At 43.4% G+C, this 21,834-nt stretch overlaps 1 protein-coding gene across 1 annotated transcript in view; it reads right to left on the bottom strand.

The window, feature by feature from the left end:
* The window catches only part of LOC146861181 (dynein axonemal heavy chain 11-like), a 2,741,463-nt gene that overhangs the window by 344,909 nt on the left and 2,374,720 nt on the right, over positions 1-21,834 (bottom strand). The window contains exons 62-64 of the mRNA XM_085646213.1: positions 13,163-13,285; positions 12,667-12,860; positions 12,406-12,554 (exon numbers count right to left, since the gene is read on the bottom strand). Of these exons, the coding sequence (XP_085502339.1) occupies positions 12,406-12,554; positions 12,667-12,860; positions 13,163-13,285 (466 nt within the window). The remainder of the gene's footprint in view (positions 1-12,405; positions 12,555-12,666; positions 12,861-13,162; positions 13,286-21,834) is intronic.

Below are 21,834 nucleotides of genomic sequence, written 5' to 3'. Positions count from 1 at the left end.
TCCCCTGGAGAACCAAAAGAGATAAAATGCTGGAAAGACATAAAAAATATTTCTGACAGCCCTCACTCGGCAGCGACACTGCTCTTCTTGGGATTGCGAACTTCCAGCGCCAAGTACGCGTTGGGCCTTATTTTATTATATGATATCACATATTTGATGTATCTGTAACTCTTTTTTATTCCTCAGAGAAAAATATTTAACACCAATGGCCCATCGTAGGTTCGTGTGGTGCTGTGTAAAGAAAAACAGAGAGGAGAACCTACAGATTGTGGAACACGACTTCATTACTGTGGGGTGGGGGGGGGGGGGAGGGGCACAATGTCTGCAAGGCTTACCTAACCCAAGAAAACAGAGTAAATCAAGCTAAACAGTGCAAAACTTTACCAAATTTTAAAAACTGTAAGACAACTGAGGATGGATAGAACAGTAAATTAGTGTGGGCATCATACCAGAGAACACTCTCATCTTTATGTTCTTTGTTTCTTGCATTTATAGGCAGCTATAACATGAAGAGCCCCAACCTACTTTAATACCCTTCTGAGGTTTCGTAAGAAATTGGGTTATTGCCCCATTCCACCACCCTCAAGTACCACATGAGTTAGAAAATAAACATGTGCTTAATCCTCTGGTAACTTGGCACGAAAGCAGTCAGGCTTAACTTAAAGGCAATGTGTAAAGTATTTATGCAGTACTCAAATAGTTATTAAATGTAAACACAGTACAAAAAAATCCCAAACCAATTTAGAAAAAGTAAAATTTAATAAACACAATGACACCCAAACGACAAAAATCCAATATGGAGAACCAGAGTTATCAACTTTTAAAGTTCCAGGTGAAAATCGTGCCAAAAAGCACAAAGCGACACTAGCAGTTATCTGGTCACACTGGACCATCTCAAAGTCCCAAGTTTAGGCCAACCACGATGGAGTTTGGGTCGCATACAGGGGCCATGTTTGTTCCCATGGAGGTTTTACCTTCTCAAAGTCCAAGTCCATGCGAAGAGCCCAACAGGAGCTTTAAGTTGGCGTGGGCACGAGGAGGTCGATGTGAGCACAAGGAGTGGTCGTTGCTGGAGCTTCAAATTGGTATTTGATGTGGGTGGTCACTGTTCAACGTGAAGAGCACATCGCCGACGAAACTTCGCATTGGTGGAAGACGACGTGACTGGTGCTGATGCAAGGAGCTCACTCACTGTCACAAAGAGCCCCAAACGTATGGGTTTTTACCTTTCCTGCAATTTTGCAGCAGGAAGAGTAAATTCTGGTGCCAGCCAAGGGTCCAGGACCTAAGGGGGGGTACCCCGTGGGGGTCAGGACTGACTCCAGGCAGAAGTCAGCACAGGGCCAGGCCGGTCCAGTTGGTATTAGCCAGCTGGGCAGTTGCTGGGAAGGCCCCTGTAAGCTTGTTGTGTCTCTGTAGCTCAGGAGGTCAGATAAATGACCTTTGGAGTCACTTCTGGGGATACTGGGTTCGAGGCAAGCAGGTCCAGACTTCCTTCGTCAGACAGCAGAGCAGTCCTTCTTCTGAATCTTCCACAGGACCAAAAGTGTTGTGATGAGAGGTTATGAAGGTGCCACATTTATACCTAGCACCAGCCTTGGTGTGGGAGAAAATCACTGGCCTACTCCCAAACAGGTTTTGGTCAAGTCTTCCCCTTCCCCTTGGTTTGGCTCCAAACTATGTAGGGTGACAAAGGCAAGGGCAGTACTGGTGTCAGGTTCCTTTGTGTGCACTGCAGGCAAGGTCCTTTGAAGTGTAATCAGGGCAGGACATAACTCCTCCCAGCCATCCTGTCGGGAAGACCCACTCCTTCTACACCCAGGCCTCATTTGTCCCTGTCAGGAAGGAATACACAACACACCTCTGCAAACCCATTCACAATCATGTGACCCTGGGCCCTGCTAGAAAGGCACAATTGGTTTAGGCAGAAAAATGCCAACTTTCTAAAAAGTTTAATTTTCAGAGTAGTAACCTAAAACTCGACTTTACCACTAAAGAGAATTTTAAATTACAATTTAAATTAGTGGAAGAAGTATTTCTCCATCTGTTCTCAAACTTAAGTTATCACATAATAAGTGTAATAAGGTAACCCAGTTTAAGTCTATGGGAGAGAAAGCATTGCAATAGTGTAAAACTCCTAGAGTCCTAAAAACTATCACTCGTTGACCTGGGAATTGAAAATAAAACACTCAAAGATAATAATATAACGAATTCCGACTAACAAGATGTTGACCTCTCAGTGGTAAACAAGAATGCCCCTCCATTAAAAGCTTCTACAGATTAGTGAGTGAGTTGTCCATGCCCTGTAGTCAACCTAGCTGGTCATCCTAAAGTCACAGGGGTCAAATCATCATTTGCACCCTCTCTTGATTTCACATTGCCTGATTTAGATACGAGCCAGTTAATTTTTATAAATAGGAATAAATCTACAGAAGAGACATTAGAACTCTTTAACAGCATGCCGTGCAATGGCCTGAGTCAGTAGAGTATCTCTTACGCTTGCCTGACTTTCCTCTAGTTACCTCTTTTCATTACCCAGGAGAGTGGAGACTATATACAGCTTTCTGAAGCCATGCAGGCCCCACAAAGAATAATCAAATCTATCTTAGCACTCATAGAGAAAGCAACCACTATGTCCACAACCTTTACATTCAAACGGCAATTCTAAAAGCTCTAATAAGCCAAAATGGTTCACCCTTGATGACAAATAAATGCAATAAAACAAAGTAACAACTTGATATCTCACTACTTTATTGAGTTGGAGTGGAATCCCCAAAAAAGGTCAAAGAAAATTCAAACAAGGAAAATAAAATCAAATGGAAAAAATTAAAAAGAGAAGGGAACTGTTTACTCCCTACAAAAAACATTTTCAGAAGTACCTGAAGCCCAGGAGCTGTTACTGAATTCAGACTCTCCACCCTGCTCTCCTACCTGCTTTCCAATTTTTAATAAGCATAAAAGCTCTGGGGCTAAACAAAATCAGGTTGAAGCATACATTGGCCCCTTGGGTACATCTACAGCTCCACGAGAGTGGCTTGAACTTCTAAAACAAGAAAAAGATTCAAAAGAAGAAGAGCAAATCGCAGAATCACCCCAAAAAAGTTCACAAAGTATAAAATTTGATCCACAAATTGAAATAATTTGCATGTCAATAAATAATGTCTCTAAAGTAAACAATAACATATCCCAACATATACTAGAACAGGGGGCAAAGGTGTTGACGGCTTCCCATTCCATGAATTTTGAAGAGCCGAGTGTCATGTTAAATCCACATGCTACTGAATTTACCGGTCTGAAAGCAACTCTCTCAGGAACATCAACCATCAGCGTTGTCACGGTGATTAATCCAAATAAAGAGCAATCGAAGGCAGACACCATACACAATATTTCTCCAATCTCTTCATCAATGACAGAGATTACAGACCTCTTTCCAAATGGTAACAATCCTTTAAACAGACAAAGAATCCTAATGTTACTCCACAATTATCCAAAATTGCATTCTCTTTCTTCACCTGAAATTAAATTGGTTTCTTTTCCTAAGAAACAAAACTTGTCAACTGTGTGAGTAGACACCGTTTAAGTCTATTAGTCTTGGTTTTCCGGGAAGTTAAACTAATACAAATTGAACAATGCTTTCAAACTCCCATTTTAGCAAATTTCTGGTGATAGTTTCCTGGAGCCTAGCAAGGCTGCGAGTTGAGAAACTCAACAAGTTAGTAAATCTAAATCCATCAATTATCTGCCTCCAAGACCTGGTCTATAACCAAATTCCATATAGACTGCTAATATGTAATTGATGTTCCTGCACAGAGGGTAAAGAAAGGGCATGTTAGAGGCTGTCTCTTGATTCTTCTTTGTGTAGACTCTCATTGAGTCTTTGTAGTTATACCTCTTTCTTCTAATAATGTACAGTACATTGAGATCAAAATGACAAAGACAAACAATTCATATGCAGAAATTCTCTTCCTGTTTAACATTTACATCCCTCCTGGTCTGCAATACCTCTTCTGATCGAGATCTTTGACTGAACTGAATCCATCCTAGAGTTCGAACAAAATTTTCAGATAATGATGGGCGATTTTAATGCCAAAATATTGAGTGCCACACTAAATGCGCACAAGAGCAAGGAACTCAAGGAAGCCTGGGATATTCCTGATTCCATCTTCCCACTCAAACAAAAGACAGACAAACTGGAAGGTTTCTGCTATATGTACTCCTGGGTTCAAACGGGATGATCCTAAATGGGAGTGTCTATAGGGGAGGTCCCGACATCATTTACAAGAATAAGTGCCACAGGTTCATCAATTATAGATTATATTATTTCCAGTTATGACTTGTTTTGTCAAGGCGGAATGTAATGTCTTGGCCCAGTTCTTCTCGGAAAAGGTGGCTAAGATATGTGCCTCCTTTACTGCAAATGCTTGAGATGTCCCTTGTTTGAGTGCTTGGTTCGACTGTTTGGAGGACAGTTCTAGGCTCCTGAATTTTAGGCCCATCGAGCCAGAGGAGCTGATCGTGCTACATGCTTCAGTGAAATCAGGCTCTCAGTTGGACCTTGTCCATTTTGGAACATGATGTGGAAGTGGGCTACTCGAATAGGACACATTACAACGCAAACTTTTACAACGTATGCATTTACAACACAGTTTTTACATCGCAACATCCATTACAAGGCATGATTTTACAATGCATGCCAGCCCAATGCATTTTTAGAAAATACACTTACAACTCATTCCATTACAACGCATACCTTTACAACGGACACCATTACAATGCATAATACTTTTAGGGCAACAGTAGTGTAAGTGTTGGATAGTGTAGGGGTAAAAATTACTATTCCCACTCCAGTGAGTGCAACAGTAGGGTAAGTGTTGGAAAGTGTAGGGGTAAAAATTACTATTCCCACTCCAGTGAGTGCAACAGTAGTGTAAGTGTTGGATAGTGTAGGGGTAAAAATGACTATTTCCCATTACTTACCTTATAATTTGTTGTAATGGCGTGCGTTGTAGTGGCATGTGTTATAATGGCATGCATTGTGGAGACATGCGTTGTAATGGCTGCGTTGTAATGGCATGCGATGTGTAGGATGTTGCATTGTAATGACTGCGGCGGTGGTTCCAGTCCTTAAAAACACCTTTGCTGGATCCCAACAAACTGAAAAATTACCACCTGGTTTTGCTGCTACCATTCTAATCCAAGATTATGGAGAAATGTGTCAATAAGTAGTTTTCAAGCTTTATAGAGAGCCATGACCTGCTACACAAGACTCAATCCGGCTTTCATCCCTCATACAGTACTAAGTCCGCTTTGTTGCTGGCTACAGAGTCAATCCGTTAGATTTTGGATGCTAGCGATTCTGCGGCACTGCTACTGTTGCACTAATGTGTATGTGCGCCAACTGGCAGAGGTAATCGAACACTATGGGATTACCATCATCTCATATGCAGATGACACACTGCTTATCATCAAGCTGTCACAAAATTCTTCCCACATGGCCTTCTCCCTATGCCTCTGGCTTGCAGAAGGCGCTAGGTGGATGGATTTGAAGTGCCTTAAGCTTAGTGCTAGGAAGACTAAGGTCCTGACCTTGGGCAATCTGGTCCTCTGCATGGTGGCCTAAGGACTTGGGCTCATTACCTATTCCCAAACCCAGGGTCAAGAATCTTGGCACTTAGTTTGAGGAAAAAACATCTTTTGATAACTACAGTGGCAGGAAAATGCTTTGGACTACTAAAGATGCTTAGGAAAATTCTGTGTTTTTGCCTATGTTGACAAAAAAACAGTAGTTCAGGCCCTGACTATACCTAGGCTCGACTACTGTAATTCTTTGTATCTTGGAGTCACACAGGGTCAGATTAAGAGACTCCAAAGAGTGCAGAACTCTTCTGCTCATCACTTACTGAACTTGCCAAAGCGTGGGCCGATTAAGGCTGCACTTAAGAAGCTTCATTGGCTTCAGGTGAAGCAGAGATCCTCGTTCAAAGCCTTGTGCTATTGTCACAAGGCATTGGCTAACAAAGTTCCACTGTACCTTCAATCTTTTGTCAGACCATACGTACCATCGAGGAATTTGAGATCGTCAGGGGCCATGTTGGCAAGTGTTTCCAAAGTAAAGAAAGTGCGCACAAGTGGGAGCTCTTTCAGCTATTTATTGCTGAAATTGTGGAATGTTCTTCCGCTGATGGTTCAGGACGAAGCCAGGTCCAAATGTCTCTTCTGAAATAAACGAAACTTGTTTTTTTAGCTCAGGATTTATTAGGGCTTAACAGCTGCATTTAGGCCTGTGGATACCTATTCCTAGAGCTGGGACACCTCATATGAGGTAGCTATGCGCTTTAGAAACTGCATTATAGCTCCAAGTACAGTTTGGCCAAGGCAGTGATCATGTGATAATTCATATAACATGTTACACTTCCAACAAAACTCGACCTGGCCGCTAGATGCAGGCAATGGTACTGCAACAATGGATCCAAAACAAGGTCAGTTTTTCTAAAATTCTCCTTTCATCATGAAGATGAATAAGATAAGCACCTCTTCTTGGGATCACAATCTATTAGCTGAAACAAATCCAATCCATTTATGAAAAAATAAAATGTCTGCAGTTGTATACGTGATTCAGTGATCTAGTAAGCTATAGATGAATAAGGCAATAATACATAAAGATCCCAAGGATGGAGAATTTTCCCACAAAATTAACAAATTTAAGCAGCAGTTTATCGAATTTTTTTACTTAAAGACAAAGAAATACAAGCCCTACGGAAAAAAGGAGAAACATTCACTTTATGTTTAACAAAACAATAGTAGACCAAAACTGGTTGGCTCTCCATCAACCATCATTACAGAAAAATAATAAATTCTTCTGGAATCTTACAGCCAAGTTTTCTGAAAATAAGCAAGCCCCCATTACAATTCCTATTTGACTGGCTTGATTATTTTTCTAAAATCTATGCACACAACCCTACAATAGAAAAGTGTGAGATGCGTCAACCCTCTCCACAAGTCTCAAATGTATATATTAGGTGAGTAAAACCTTCAACAGCTAAGCAGAGTGAGACATTTATAAAAAAAATAAAAAATAAGACCATCTGCAGCCATGGGCTTTGATAAGACTCTGATAAAAGGGCCCGATTCACAGAACTAACTTAAGACAAAATCCTAAACTTACTACCATTTTGGTATTCACAAAAGGCACTTACTCATTTTGGTATTCACAGAAGGCACTTACTCATTTCGGTATTCACAGAAGTTCGGAGTCCTAACTTTAGGACTCCTAAATGCCTTCTGTGAAAACCGAAAGTCTTAAAGTTAGGATTTTTCTCAGTTTAGGAGTAGTAAAGTTAGGACTCCTAACTTTAGGACTCCTAAATGCCTTCTGTGAATACTGAAAGTCTTAAAGTTAGGATTTTTCTCAGTTTAGGAGTAGTACTGCTTCGCCTTCCGGCACAGTTGAACCCTTCCCAGCCATGAACGTGCCCTCATGCTCTGATGTAGCAGTGGTGTTTTGCTGCAGTCTGACAGTGATGGGTACAGGAAGCTGTGAGGAGGCGCGTGACTTCTCACCTTGCACCTATTAGCTGACACTGTTCACTACTATTGATGGATGACGTCAGTGTACACATGTGATCTGTACATGGCACATATGTACAGGGGACACGTTGGTGTGTTCCCCGCAAGTTATTCCTGCTGGCCTTTTGGCTGGTGTGCATCTCCCATGTTGCTGAGGTATTCACTGTGTCCCCATCCCCCTTACGTCCTTGTTGCTCATGTTGTGGGACTTGAGTCACAGGGTGCATCTCTGCATCAGGGTGGTTCATATTTGACACCAAATGACACCCGAAATGTCATATTTGACCCCAAATGACACCCTGTTGTCTTCTTTTGAACACCAAGACAGCCTTCATGTCATATTTTTGTACACATGTGATACGCTGATGAGTGGGATTACGTACTACATTTGACACCCTGAAATGGCCTTTCGAATACATGACACCCTAAACAACCTCTCTGTACAGAGGTGACATACCCACCATCTATTTGCTATTTGTGAGATTGTTAGCACTTAATATTGCGCTTACACATGTCAGAGTGATGTGCTAATGCAGAGGACTGACATGCACACAGGGAATGTGTGTTGCAATGAATTTATTTGCACATGCTGTTCATGTGGTCATTTTGTACTGTTCCATGATTTCTAAGGACAGTCACAAATTGTTAATGATTGTGTTCCTTCAGGCTATTCCTGCTGCAGCTGCAGTGGGGTGTAGTCCACCTGCCTCATCTTCCTTATCATCGTCCGGTGCATCTGCCACTTGGATCCATGGGGCATTGGTGCATACACATATGTTGTGCCATACACAACATGCAATGATCATCTTGCACACTATTTCTGGGCTGTACAGGAGTCTTCCACCCGTGATGTCCAGGCGCCTGAAACGTGACTTTAACACGCCAAATGTGCGCTCAACAATGCCCCTGGTGCGTTTGTGGGCCACATTGTACTGCCTCTGAGACGGGGTGTTAGGGGCTCGGAGGGGTGTCATCATCCACGGGCAGAGTGCATATCCTTGATCACCTGTGAGAGGTAAGTGAGATTATTGTAAATTGGTGGTTCTGCATGCTGTGTTGGCAAACTTACAAGTTTTGTGGTGTGTGATTTGTGCGACTTTGGGATTCATGTTTGCCATGTATTGCTTCTGGCAAATGTGCGGGATCAATGTGTTTTACGTAGCCTCACGGCTGCTCCTCCCTCCCCCAAGCCTATTTACTTGTGTGCGCTGCGCGGTGGCATCACGTGCACTCCTACAGCACACCAATGTCATGCCTGTCTGCGCATGTCCGCAAGCCTGACTACAACACTTTAATGTTGGCCGTTGAAGGTGGGCGGCCACGTGTGTGTAGGCCTAGGGTAAGGATAGGGTGGACACAGATGTAGAGTTCAGGTCTGGCTGAACTCGCGCTGTGATTGAGGGTAGGACTTTGACTTATGCTGCGGCAATGAAGATACACACACAACAGTTGGCATGTATGAGCCAGGACCTCGAGCGGTCTTGCGCTCCTTTATTTATCCATTCGGGTGAGCCCGCACTCCGGGTGCATGCTACATTGCAACATTATTGATTTAGGGCCGAGTGACACCGACACTACAACAGAGACACATGCCATAGGTACTTTTGTGGCCAGCCCAGAACTGAACCACGCCCAGAGCCCAGAACTGAACCACGCCCAGAGCTCAGAACTGAACCATGCCCAGAGCCCTGGGCCATTTCTTCAGACTCCTCACACGCCTACGCGTGGGTCGCCGCCGCGGCGCTGGGATGTCGTGCGCTTCGGAGAACGTCTCCAGGTGTTCCACCCAGGCATTCCAGCGGCCTGCCTGTGACGGGGGTGGCCCATGACTGTGAAGTGCTCCAGTGGTGTTACCGAGGACATGCTTTTGGCTGCTGGAGGCGGACTTGTGGGGTAGCCCCACGGGACGATGACTTGTGGTGCACAGAGGGAGTGGTACCTGAGGCACTGCATCCGGCACGGGCCTACCACAACATTGCGATGACTTGCGGTGCACTGAGGTAGGCCCACCTGAAGAGCTGAGCGGGTGTGCAGCCTGCGATGATGCAGTATCCCTGGAGGCTAGACAGTGACTTGTGGTGCACAGAGGTAGTGGCACCTGAGGCACTGCATCCGGCACGGGCCTACCACCACATTGCGATGACTTGCGGTGCACTGAGGTAGGCCCACCTGAAGAGCTGAGCGGGTGTGCAGCCTGCGATGATGCAGTATCCCTGGAGGCTAGACAGTGACTTGCGGTGCACAGAGGTAGTGGCACCTGAGGCACTGCATCCGGCACGGGCCTACCGCCACGTAGCGATAACTTGCGGTGCACTGAGGTAGGCCCACTAGAAGAGCTGAGCAGGTGTGCAGCTTGCAATGATGCAGTAGGCCTGGAGGCTGGACGGTGAATTGTGTCGCACAGAGGTAGTGGCACCTGAGGCACTGCGTCCGGCAAAGGGCCTACCGCCACGTGGCGATGACTTGCGGTGCGCTGAGGTAGGCCCACCTGAAGAGCTGAGTGGGTGTGCAGCCTGTGATGATGCAGTAGGTCTGGAGGCTGGATGGTGACTTGTGGTGCACAGAGGTAATGGCACCTGAGGCACTGCATCCGGCACGGGCCTACCACCACGTGGAAATGATTTGCGGTGCACTGAGGTAGGCCCACGTGAAGAGCTGAGCTGGTTTGCAGCCTGCGATGATGCAGTAGGCCTGGAGGTTCGGACTGGATTTAGTTTAAGTGAGACCTGCTGGACCGCAGTGTATGCCGGCGGGAGCAGTCAGCACACAGATCTCCGTAGTGCGGTGCCGCAGGGTGTGCTGGGGGCCTGTTGCGCGTAAGCCAGCGATTGGCTGAGAAGGCTGCCAAGCTTGCGGGCCTCAGGCTTGAAGGTTGCACCGGCAAGTGGTGGGTCCTCTTGGAGACACGCCGCTGGCAGCAGGTGAGCATTGAGGGCTGTGTGGGCAGGGACGGGCAATCACCGCTGGGCGACGGAAGGGTCTGGGGACCAGCGGACTGGGGTGCTGCAGGCGCACAGGATCGCGCAGGCACCACCGGTCACAGTGGCGGCCTCGTGGAAGGGTGAGGGGTGCCGCCCTGGCAGACACGCTACTGCAGGCGATGACGAGATGTGCTATTTATTCACACTCCTACGCTGGACAGGCATACGCCGGCGCAGCCCACTACGCTTACGCTAACAGGGGGGGTGACATAGCTACATGTCCCCGGTCTTCCCCACTGCCTGAGGTAACATGGTTGCGTCCACTGTCCACAACAATACAAACACCAGCAGTATATGTCCACATGGACATGTCTGTGCTCTGCATACTCAAGACTGTCCAGCACATCACCGCCACACTTGGCATTGTGTACATTCTTATTCATGGGTCACTTGTCTCCTTCGCACATTCTTGGTTCCCACCTCTCCCCACATTCTGCAATTGTGTGGCAGAGGGGCTATGCCTTTGTGGATGGTTTGTCTACATGTCTGGCCCCTGTTACCACAGTTACTTGTGTTGTCTTGTCTGGTAGGTGGGCATGTTGGTTGGCATGTTGTATGTGATTTTGTTACGTGTGCAGTCCCACAGTTGTGAGCTGTATGATTGTGGAGTTGAGGTGTGTGGTGTGTTCCGTTGGTACTCACCAACGAGCAGTGTATTGCCATAGGTGCCATCCTGAAAGCGCTTGTTGATGATGGACTGTCGGAAGATGTAGGAATCATGCACACTGCCTGGGAAGTTGGGACGACATTGGTGAACAGTCCCCGGTGGTCCACTATTGCCTTCACATTGATGGAATGCGTGTGCTTTCTGTTGTGGTAATTGTGTGCAGTGTTGGCTGAGGGCACAAGTAGGACATGTGTGCAGTCAATTGCCCCCAATTCATGCGGGAAGCCAGCTATGGCGTAGAAGCCTTGCTTGGTCTCCAGCTGTTCCTGCGCACTGTGGGGGAATTGAAGGTGTTGGGGTATCAAGTTGATGATGGCATCCAAAACAGGCGTGAGGACTTTGATAGGGCTGGCTGTGAGACTCCTCCGACTCTGGCAGTTGTTGGTGGGAAGGTACCAGAGGTCAACAAGTGCAGCACAGCCAGTAGTTTTGTCTGGGAGGGATGTTGGTTGTCAGCTGTGTTGGTACTGTCAGCCTGTGGGCAATGTGTGTCAGGATGCGGAGGATGGTTGTCCTTTCGAGCCTGTAGTGGGCAATGACATCCTCTGGCATTAAGTCTCTGAGGCTGGTGCGTTATTGGAAGGTCCACTGTCATTTTCTGCGCTGTCTCGGTGGTAGTCTGGGGGGGGGGGGTGCTGGGGGTGGGGGTGGTCCTGGGGGTGGTGGCGGTGGGTGTTCTGGCCCTCTTGGTTCTCCAAGCTGCATGATTAGTAGCTCCATGGCATCTGTTGGTCTTCAGATGTGGCTCTGGCCAGGGCTCCCTTTATGCTGGAGGTTTCCGTCCTACTTAAGACCAGAAAAAAGCAGGTCTTAGGTCCCTGCTGCTAAAGTGCAGCTAAATCGGCAATGAGTCCTTGAGAATATGCCCCACTGTGCGAAGGAACTACAGTGAAAACATTAAAAAATATTGGCGAGTATAGATCTTTCCTCTGAGAAAATGTAAAAAGCACCCTAAGTATGAATGAATTGATACTTTCCAGCATGGGTCAACCTGTTTTAACCTTGTTAGAATGAGAGAACAAAATAGTGCTCAAAATGCCGCTGTGGGCTTATAAATTACAGTTCTACATTTCAGCTGATCAACATTAAACTGGAAAGTCCATTTTGTCTTTCAGCATTGGATAGTCATTGATCTAAAAATGGAGCATTAAAGATACATCCAGCGAGTAGAACACTGTGTGCTGCACTTACCCAATGATTCTACATCTTTCAACGGGTCAACTCCTGGCGACAGAATAAAAACAATGGGGGACGCTGGACTGCTCTCACTGAAGGATTTAGCAAACTCAGTTTTGCGTCTTTCTACATATTTTGTCCCAAGCTTCTCTTCCACGAAGTTTCTGTGTGATAGAAAGTTACAGATATATTTTTAATGTGCCCCAATAATAATTTCTAATTTTGAAATAAAACGGTTTTAAGTTGCTAGGATTACAGTATGAGGAATATAATAACCTGACTGCATATGTCATTCGATCAGGTCTCAAAGCACGCATCATGATCAATTTTTGCAAAGAGCTTTTAGTTTTCCATTCTTGGGGTAGCTTTTCTTTTTCAGGACATTCTGATTCAACAACTTTTTTCCAGCGTTTAGGCGATCCTTCAATATCTCGGTCCAAGCCTCTGAATTCATCCATAAAACTCATTGTCTAGAAGGGATGACAAGAAGTGTTTATTGCACTTGTGAAATGCTCTGAAGTTTAAATGATTTTCCACAATTGAAAAACGGCGTGTTTGAAGAATTAAAGCTAATGTTAATATGTAGGTGCAGTATTAGGGTATTAGGAATATGGTTTGTGTTATGCACATGCCTTAAGAAAGGGTAGAGTTTAGGTCTTGGCAGGTATTGTCTTCATTCTGGTGTTCTTCATAATAGTTTCCTCATTTTTACTAACTGAAGGTAAAAATAACCCGTGCAATCTTCATTATAACACAGGTATGTATTGTTTACCTTAATGGCACTCCATGCAGAATTTGAGAGAAAGTCTAGTGGGCAGTTGTAGCTGTGGTCAATATTGAATCTGAGCAAGAAGTCTAGTTGACGAGCATCAATCTCTTTGTTCATAATCAGAAGCTGTAAAGCAGAAAGTAGTTACTATATTAACCCTAATGCATTAATCTCAGACAAAAAAACCTAATCATACTGCAGATCATTTACTGAGAAGAAACATTTTAGAAAATGCAAATGATGTGATCTATTGTTAAATTGTCATAAAAGCATTCATCTTTCTTGCATCTTAATGCCCTATGGATCCAACTTTAGCGACAGCATATTCCATATGTTTCCCCCATTAAAAAGAATCCACCCATCTCCTCACTACAAATAGTCCATGTATAAGAAGTACAAGTGATAAGCAGTACTAGCATGAGATACTAGCCGTAATGAAATTTGTCCTGCAACAGAAGAATTTGCTACAATGATGACCACATAAAAATGCAATCAGTTTTTTCTTCATACTTCAGAGCAATTGCGTCATTTACTAGTGAATGCCTATCAGAGCGATGACATCTTATCAACTGAACATAGATGACTTTTCATGTTTTAGTAACCAAGAAAAATGTGCTTTATAGATCTAATTTTTAGACAGTAGAAATGTCTTTTACAATGACGACTGTCTTATGACTGTAATAGTAATAACTGAATTTGGAAATGAATCAAGGAAAAACAACAAGCCTGTCCAAAATATGAGTAATTTTTTTAATCAGGGATGCCAATTAGATCTCTCTATGTAAATGTAATGCCAAATTCTATTGATAAACAAAAAAAATGAATGCAGATAATCAGTGCTTTACTGCTTCTTTCAAACCAGATTTCCCTCTTTCTCCAGGATCTGACACAATAATTTACTGAAAGTGGTGCACATAACTGACCAACAATTTGAATTACATATTCTCCATAAAATTAGTAATTTGTACTCTGCTGGAACCCATGGCAACATAATTTGGCATGTGGATCTAAACAAAACAGTTATTGCACCAAATAAGGAATTATTATTCCTTCTACACAACCTATAATTTTGGTTCAGAATAGTTCAAACTTTTAATAAAGTTATCAGATATGGTCAATCAACCTTGCATTGAGCTAACTGCAAGAGTACCTGTTTGACCACCAGGGGCAAGCTTTTTGTGGTATGCCATAATCAAACATCATCCATCAGTTTCTTTTCAGGCAATATATAAATCACTGCTAATGGACATGATTATACTACATAACCATTTTCTCTCGAGATATGCTAGCAAGCTAAACAAGTGAGTTGAGTGCCGAGTGTTGACATCTTCTTTGACCTACAGGTTACAATTTTGAATCCAAGCAGATGCAACTCAGTCTTGAATCCTTCTGTGGTTGATAAGTAAAGTTTTGCTAAATTGGGTATAGGTAACAGCTATTATTTACAATGCTTAAAAATGGCAATACTTCTGTATTAAGCATTAAATGAAATTCACTTATTGTCATTGTTACAAAATTAGTAATTTTCATGTCCTAATCATTTTCTCAGTCTTTCAGACACATGAACGAGATTTCTGAAATATTTGAAATCAATGATTTATATGTTGGGGGCGAGATTTCTTGTAGATATGAGCACATATTTGTCTTTGAATATTTTGGAGTTATACCTCTAAGCTACATTCCTCAAATCAACTAATAGGTAATCACTGGGCTGATAACCAAATACAGGATAGCATATGGACAGGAGACACATAAGGATGATTTCTATATTATGTTTATTTTAAAGCGAGGAAAATTCTTTAATGGTATGGTATACTTCTCAGGATTTCACCTTGCTGACTATTTAAGCTGGGGTTCCCACTAATGTACTTTTAAATATACTTAGCCTCAAGCTTTTGTTTGTTCCAGTGCTATAACTCACATACTTATTCCAAGCCAACTGTGAAACTGGGTAAAAGATAACTAAGCATATGCATTCTAGGAAACTGAACTCACTAAAAAATCAATTTAGCATTAGCAATTAAAAGCTCTTTTCAGGTGTGCTGTCAAAAAGGACGTAGCACTCACCAGACCTAGGGAGTACTAGGAGGGAAGAAAGAAATAGTGAATGCCATAAACAGATGCTTGCTAGGTTTTATACTCCATTTCATCTCATGAGCCTGGCCCACCTGTTGCACACATTCCGATGCAACAACATGGGCGAGCTTAATGATCACTGACATTGCCTTAAGGGTACATCAACAAGATACCATGGCGGTCATTATTTTGTCCCATTAGGTATTGTAAACGTCAATATCGGCCTCTGGTTTGAACAAGGCATGGTGCAGGGCCCGGCTGTACTCCAGACATTGCACCTATAGGTTGCTGCACAAGGTCAAAGGATGCATGCAGCAGGTTCTGTAGGACAAAACCTTGGTGAAGGCCATGTGCAACTCGGTTAAGAGAGATGGGGCAGCAGGCCAGTTTCTTTGCAGTGATCTCCTGCTGAAGGCATGCACAAGTGGATTGGATGGATGGGGGAGGCTCCTCATGCCCTTCTGCCATATCCATTACTTGCTCCCAGAAACTGCATATTTTGATCTCGTGTTTTTCTCTCAGTCATGCCTGTAGGATATTTGTACCTTCCTTCCTGAGGATACTTTTATTCCTTTAGTCCTTAGAATTGAGGTTAATAGTATTTGTATTAAGTACTCTACATTTAAGGTAGATCTCAAGCATTATTCCTTGTCCTTGATCTCTTTAGTTTTGAGCCTGGTTTGCTTTCACTGTTATTCCCGTTGAATAGTGTGGGGTCGGGTTCATCTTGTCTTGTTGAGTTTCTCCTCGTTCATTGATGTGATATCTACTCTTTATAATTCTATATTATGTGGTTTGCAGAATTTAGAACTCCCACTATTGTAATACTTTGTAACTCTACATGCTGTCTGGCTCAGGTCTGATTGAATTAGTAATAATTTGACATCTTTCTATCTTCATTTTTATTTGAATTTTAGCTTTTGTGTGGCAGATGTAGATGTTAGGCTTCTGTGCCCATTGTGCCACAGAATCATAGGTATGATAGCACAGTACACAGTATGTAAAAGTACTTTCTGTTTGCCATTTTAAATGTAAGTCTGTCTAATATTAGATTTTTCCAGAACGGTTTGAGTCCTGTACATTACTGTAAGCACAGGTCCCAAAAGTAGCCGATTAGCCACATTCAACACACTTTCCTGATGTTCTTGAAAGTTTAGGTTATTTGTGTTTATGTGTTTACCCTTGGTTTAATGTAAGTACACATTTTTAAAGTTTATTGTTTAAGGTTTCATTAAACCCATATACAATCAATACATATAACATGGTTTGTTAAAAGAGTAAATACTGCATAATTATCGTGCGTTTTTACTCTTATAATATTTTATATCTAATCCTAAGAATTCGATTATATATCCCACATTTCAGGCGATGTACCCCTGAAACAAAATAAAATAGCCTCAGAAATTGTTCTGATTCTTCCCATGCAACAAAATCATTTTAAGATATTTCCTGCATATGCTGAAGAGTGCTTCGCACAAGCAAAGGAAAATATGTGTTCATTTGATTCAAAATCCGTGTTCACAGGCAACAGGCGTTGTTTTCTTTTGTCAAATGTTTCCAGGAGTCATCAAATTAATCGAATGGGAGATACAGCAATCTGAACCGCCGATCCAAAACCCAAAAATGTTGAGCACTGCATGGTTGAAGGTTCTGTGATACAATTACTGTTTCAGTAGTTTAAGGATTTCTCTATGTCCCTTTGAAAATAGCATACTTTTATTTTCTGTTTTAAAATCTGCTTATGGGCTATTTTGAACATCTTTGTTAGGTTCTTCAATGTTGGAAGTTTAAAATTAGATAAAGCATTGTTAGGCTTGGGTTCAGACAGTACCCTCTCAGAGGGGGTCATTAAGATGGCGGAAGGACCGCCACCGCCGGGCCGGAGGTGGCGTTCCTTCCGTCATCACACAGGAAATTCCCACCGCCGAATTAGGATGGCAGTGAGAATCCCAATCTGTCCGCGACGGACAGAAAGTCTGTCCACCACGGTCCTTTTCCGCCCGCCTTGTGGAACCAAAACACAAGGCAGCATTGCGGTGGTACCTTGTACGCACCGCCATAGGGATCACAATAACCCTTTCCGCCTGTCTTTTCGCGGCGGTCATCCCACCGCGAAAACACAGGTGGAGGCTGGATTTGGGGGCCCATTGCGGGCCCCCTTTGTGTTGCGGGGGTGCACTGGGGGGGTACCCATGGTACCCCCCATTTCCATGCACTAAGTGGCAGGCACCAGGTTGTGCCTGCCACGTAGTGCAGGGAAATGCAGTGCATGCCATTTTAACATTGTTTACGGTGCTGCATCCAGCAGCACTGTCTGCAATGTTAAAGGCCAGTATGGCGGGCACATCCTAATTGCAGTGGTGGGACCGCCGCATGTGTGGCGGGCGGTCCCGAACACAGCAACGATGGCGGGTGGACTCAAGTACGTCTGCCATCGTAATGACCCTCAGAGTCTTGTCTGGCCAGTTTTATAATTGATTTTAAAGATGTTCATCCCTGAGGAGTGACAATCCGAGAAGTAGTTTAATTGGTTGATGTGTGTGGCTGCCATAAAAAATTTGAGCCTTAGTTTGTAAGTCATAGACGGCTATGAGGGGTTGACCTTCATAGGTAAAGTAGATTTTGAATAGAATGCTGAAAATTGCCTTCTAGTTTTTCTATACCAGTAGGTTTCCAATTTAGACAGCCGTAGGAGAGACTAATAACTAGTTTAGCTTTGGCTGCTGCTAAAGTCGGTCTTTATGCCCCTCTTCCATATTTTCTTGCAAATATTTTTATTGCTCCGTTTATCGTTGAAGTTTTGCTATGTAGATGTTTTGTGTACAGACTCAAGTTTAAGTTTTGTCAACTATAACTCCTAGTTAAGTGTATTGCTGTGCATACACAATCTCTGTTGTACCAACTACCCAGTTTGAATTGCTTTTTTTGCTAACAAAAGACATAACCTTCATCGTATTGTCATTTATCTAAGATTATTTTCACTGTTAAATATATGAAGCCGTGTCAGTTGTCGTTGTAAGCCCACCTGAATAGTTGAGAGGATGACAAGGTCATCTGAATAGGGTAGAAATGGTATCTTAATATTGGCTAGATTTGGTAGGTCTCCATTGCTCTGCTGCAATAGTTCACAAAGGACAGATACATAAATAGCAAAAAGCTGCAGCACAACAATGCAGCCTTGTTTGAAACCATTGTTTGTATTTACCTTTGGCGTTATCGCCTTGACCTCAGACAGTTGTACCCTAACCCATGGGTCACTGTAGCTCAATGATCGAATGCAATACCCTCCATTCCAAGCCATATCTGTCTAATTTAGACCAAAGTCGATGTCTGTTCACCTTATCAAAAGTGGTAGAATAGTCTATGGCGTAAGCAAACATTTTCCTCACTATTAATGATCGAGCCTTTTGGACCAGAATTAGTTATGCGACAATATTATCAGCCGTTAAACATTTTGGTAAAAAAATCCATATGGTGGAGGGGCGTGGCTTGCGCGCAGCCAAGATGGCCGCCTATTTCTGAGCTCCGGCTCACTTCCGTGACGAGGTCCGGACTTCGGAGCTCGGAGTCCTCGTGAGCCGGCTCCCTTGTCGGATTTCGGTGGCGGAATGCACTGAGATCACGGAGGAGTCGTTGCGGCGCTCATTGAGTGCCTTTTTGGCCATTTCCGAGCCGCATTCGTGTTCTCCTCAGGCGCGTCGCTCTAAGATGGCGGCGGCGCGAGGCACACGGGTGCGTTGAGCTTACATTACTTTCCTAGCAGGATGCGAGGACGGATGGAACAGCTTGCCTAAACGCATTTGAAGCATTCTTTTTTATCCTGGTCATGGCGCCTCACACAAGAAAGGTAATACCTTCAGCTGATATTTGAGCAGTGGTTATGGAGAGGATTATTTTTTTTTAATTAACTGTATGAAGTGCTGATACTCCTGAGGAGATTTTCATGTGTCCACATGCTGGGTCTTCCTGCAACATCTAAGCTGAACAGTATATGAAACGACGTTCTCCATTTTTGCTTTCTGTTTTTTTTTCTGACGAGATTGGCACTTACTATGGCACTTCCTTGAATATTCGTAATGACTAAACGGCTTTGAGAGTGAGTTGCGCTGCTCAGTAGAAAAATTCGTCTTGGCCCCTTTATATGGTGTGTGCACGAGACAGCGTGACGGAGCTGCTATCTAGTGAGGAGCCTCACTCAGTTGTTCCTGCTCGTTTTGAGGAGGTTTTTGCGTTATCCAGCGTTGTGCTTTGCTGAGGCTTATTAATTTTTTTTTATTTATTAAGTTATTTATTTATTTATTTATTTTTTGTGCCATACTCACTCTCACTGCTGTGGCTTCGCCTTTGTTGCTGTGCTGCCTGCTGTTGTCGCCTGCCATCCTCTGCTGCGATACAGTTATCATGGAGGTTGCGCATTCTAGTAAATCTCATGCTGGTTCCTCGGGGGGTCGTAAAGATTCTAACTCTTCGTCAGTTAAGCGGACCAAGAAAGATCCGCCCTCCCCAAATAAGTCTCCGTTACCTCTTACTCTTGAGGACATCATGGAGGAATTACGCCTCATCCGCCCTTTTATGACGGACACTGTTACTACCCTTCAGAGGCTGGATGAGAAATGGTCTAGTCTAGATACAAGACTTTCTGATGTAGAGCAGAGGATTAGTAATGCCCAGGATGTGGTTGCAAGAGTTGACACACTCTCTAAGGAAATATCCCAGCTCAAGAGAGTCACATAAGATTTAGAAAATCGCAACAGGCGCAATAATCTCCGCATTTATGGTATTCCGGAGGGTTCTGAGGGGACAGACATGATCCATTTTTTGAAAACTCAAGTTCTTCAAATTGTTGGCCTCCCGAAATCTTCAGACTTCAACATACAACGTGCTCATCGTCTGGGGCCAAGGAACACCTCCTCTACATCTAAACCCCGAGGAATCATCGCCTATTTCCTCCTCTATTCAGATCTCATGATGATTCTCCAAGCTGCCAAGCAGCGCAAGCAAATAATTTGGTCTGGCCACAAAGTCTTTTTCACTCAGGATGTCTCCAAGCCTACTGCTTCTCGTCGGAAGGAATTTTTGGACCTTCGCCCTGCGCTGAGATCCATGAACGCACGTTATGGTCTGATTCATCCCTAGTTTTTCAAGGTTACCTACAAAGATAGAACCTACAGTTTTGAAGATCCTGCAGACCTGAAGAAGTTCATTCATACACACAAAGGAGAACTCATGGAACTGAGCAAACCCTAATTGTTCTGCTTTTGTTATGTTTGCAGTATTGTCTCCTGTTTTATCCTACTTTAATATGTATAGATTAGTTCCTGTATTCTTTTTTTCTTGTTTATTCCATCTTTTTTTTTGTCTTGCAGGTCTTCCCCTCTCGGTGTTCTTGTCAAGACCACCATTCTTGTTGCCTTGTTGTTTATGATGTGCGTTTTACCCTGACGCTGTTGTCTTCCCCTAGCTGTTTGGTAAGTTCCTTCGTTTGTTTTATTCGGTCGCCTGATGTTTTGTTTTCCATTGCATAGTTTGTCTTCTGGTTTTTTTCGTATGTTAGCTTGCTCTTTATTGCTATCTCCTCCAAGTTCTGCTATCTTGCTCTTCGTTGCCCCACTCCCACATTAATGTTTGTTGTTGGGTCGTTTTTCATGGCTAAAGCCCCTTGGCTTTCTGCCATCTTTTCTCTGCTACTCTCTGGGGGTTTTGATTCCCCCTTATTCTCTTTTCTCTTTTCTACCTCTCCCCTTCCCCTTCTTTTCCTTTTGTTTATCTTCTTTCCCTCCTCCCCCTTCCTTTTTATCCTTTTCTTCTCTATCTTTTTGGCAACCTGTACAATAGTTATTCTATCCCTTATTCTCTTCTTTCTTACTGATGTTTATGGTACTCCATTGTTCTCTTCCTCTACTTATGTCTCCTTTCCCGTAGTGGGCACACGTCTTGTTCTCCTCGGCTTTGATTTTTCTCTGACATTTATATCTTCTCAACATTCTCTCTTCCCTTTTTTTTCTCTATTTTCATTCTGCTTTAATTTCTCTACCCCCTTTTGCTTTTGCCTATATCTATTTTACGTCCAAAAATGAATGGTCTTCGTGTCATTTCTTGGAATGTTAAAGGTATTCGTAATCCTGTTAAAAAGCAGCGTGTTTTATCTCACTTAGCACGTCTGAAATGTCATGTTGCTTTGTTACAAGAAACTCATCTTAACTCACAAGATTTGTCTTCCTTACGTAAGCAATGGGTTGGGGAGGCCTTCTGCTCTCCGACAGTAAATAGCAAAAATGGTGTAATTATTCTATTTCATAAATCGTTGGCTGTTCAGTTGCTGAATGAGTTTCATGATAACTGTGGTAGATGGCTGTCTGTAGATGTTACTGTTAATAATACGAAACTTTCTTTTTGCAATGTTTATGGCCCTAATGGTGTTGATTTAACCTTTTGGAATGACTTCTCCATGTTTCTTTCTTCTCATGCGACTGAAGATTTGATTGTGGGGGGTGATTGTAACCAACTTATGGACCCTTTTCTGGATCGTAAATCACTCACCAGATATATTCCTAACAAGATGCAAAAATCCTTTTTTAGGGCCATCTCATCCAGAGGTC

The sequence above is a fragment of the Triturus cristatus genome, chromosome 3_1 (assembly GCF_964204655.1).
Source record: "Triturus cristatus chromosome 3_1, aTriCri1.1, whole genome shotgun sequence".
In the NCBI taxonomy this organism is placed as follows: domain Eukaryota; kingdom Metazoa; phylum Chordata; class Amphibia; order Caudata; family Salamandridae; genus Triturus; species Triturus cristatus.
The sequence above is the reverse complement of the archived record's forward strand: the minus strand, read 5'-3'. Positions and strand labels throughout refer to the sequence as shown.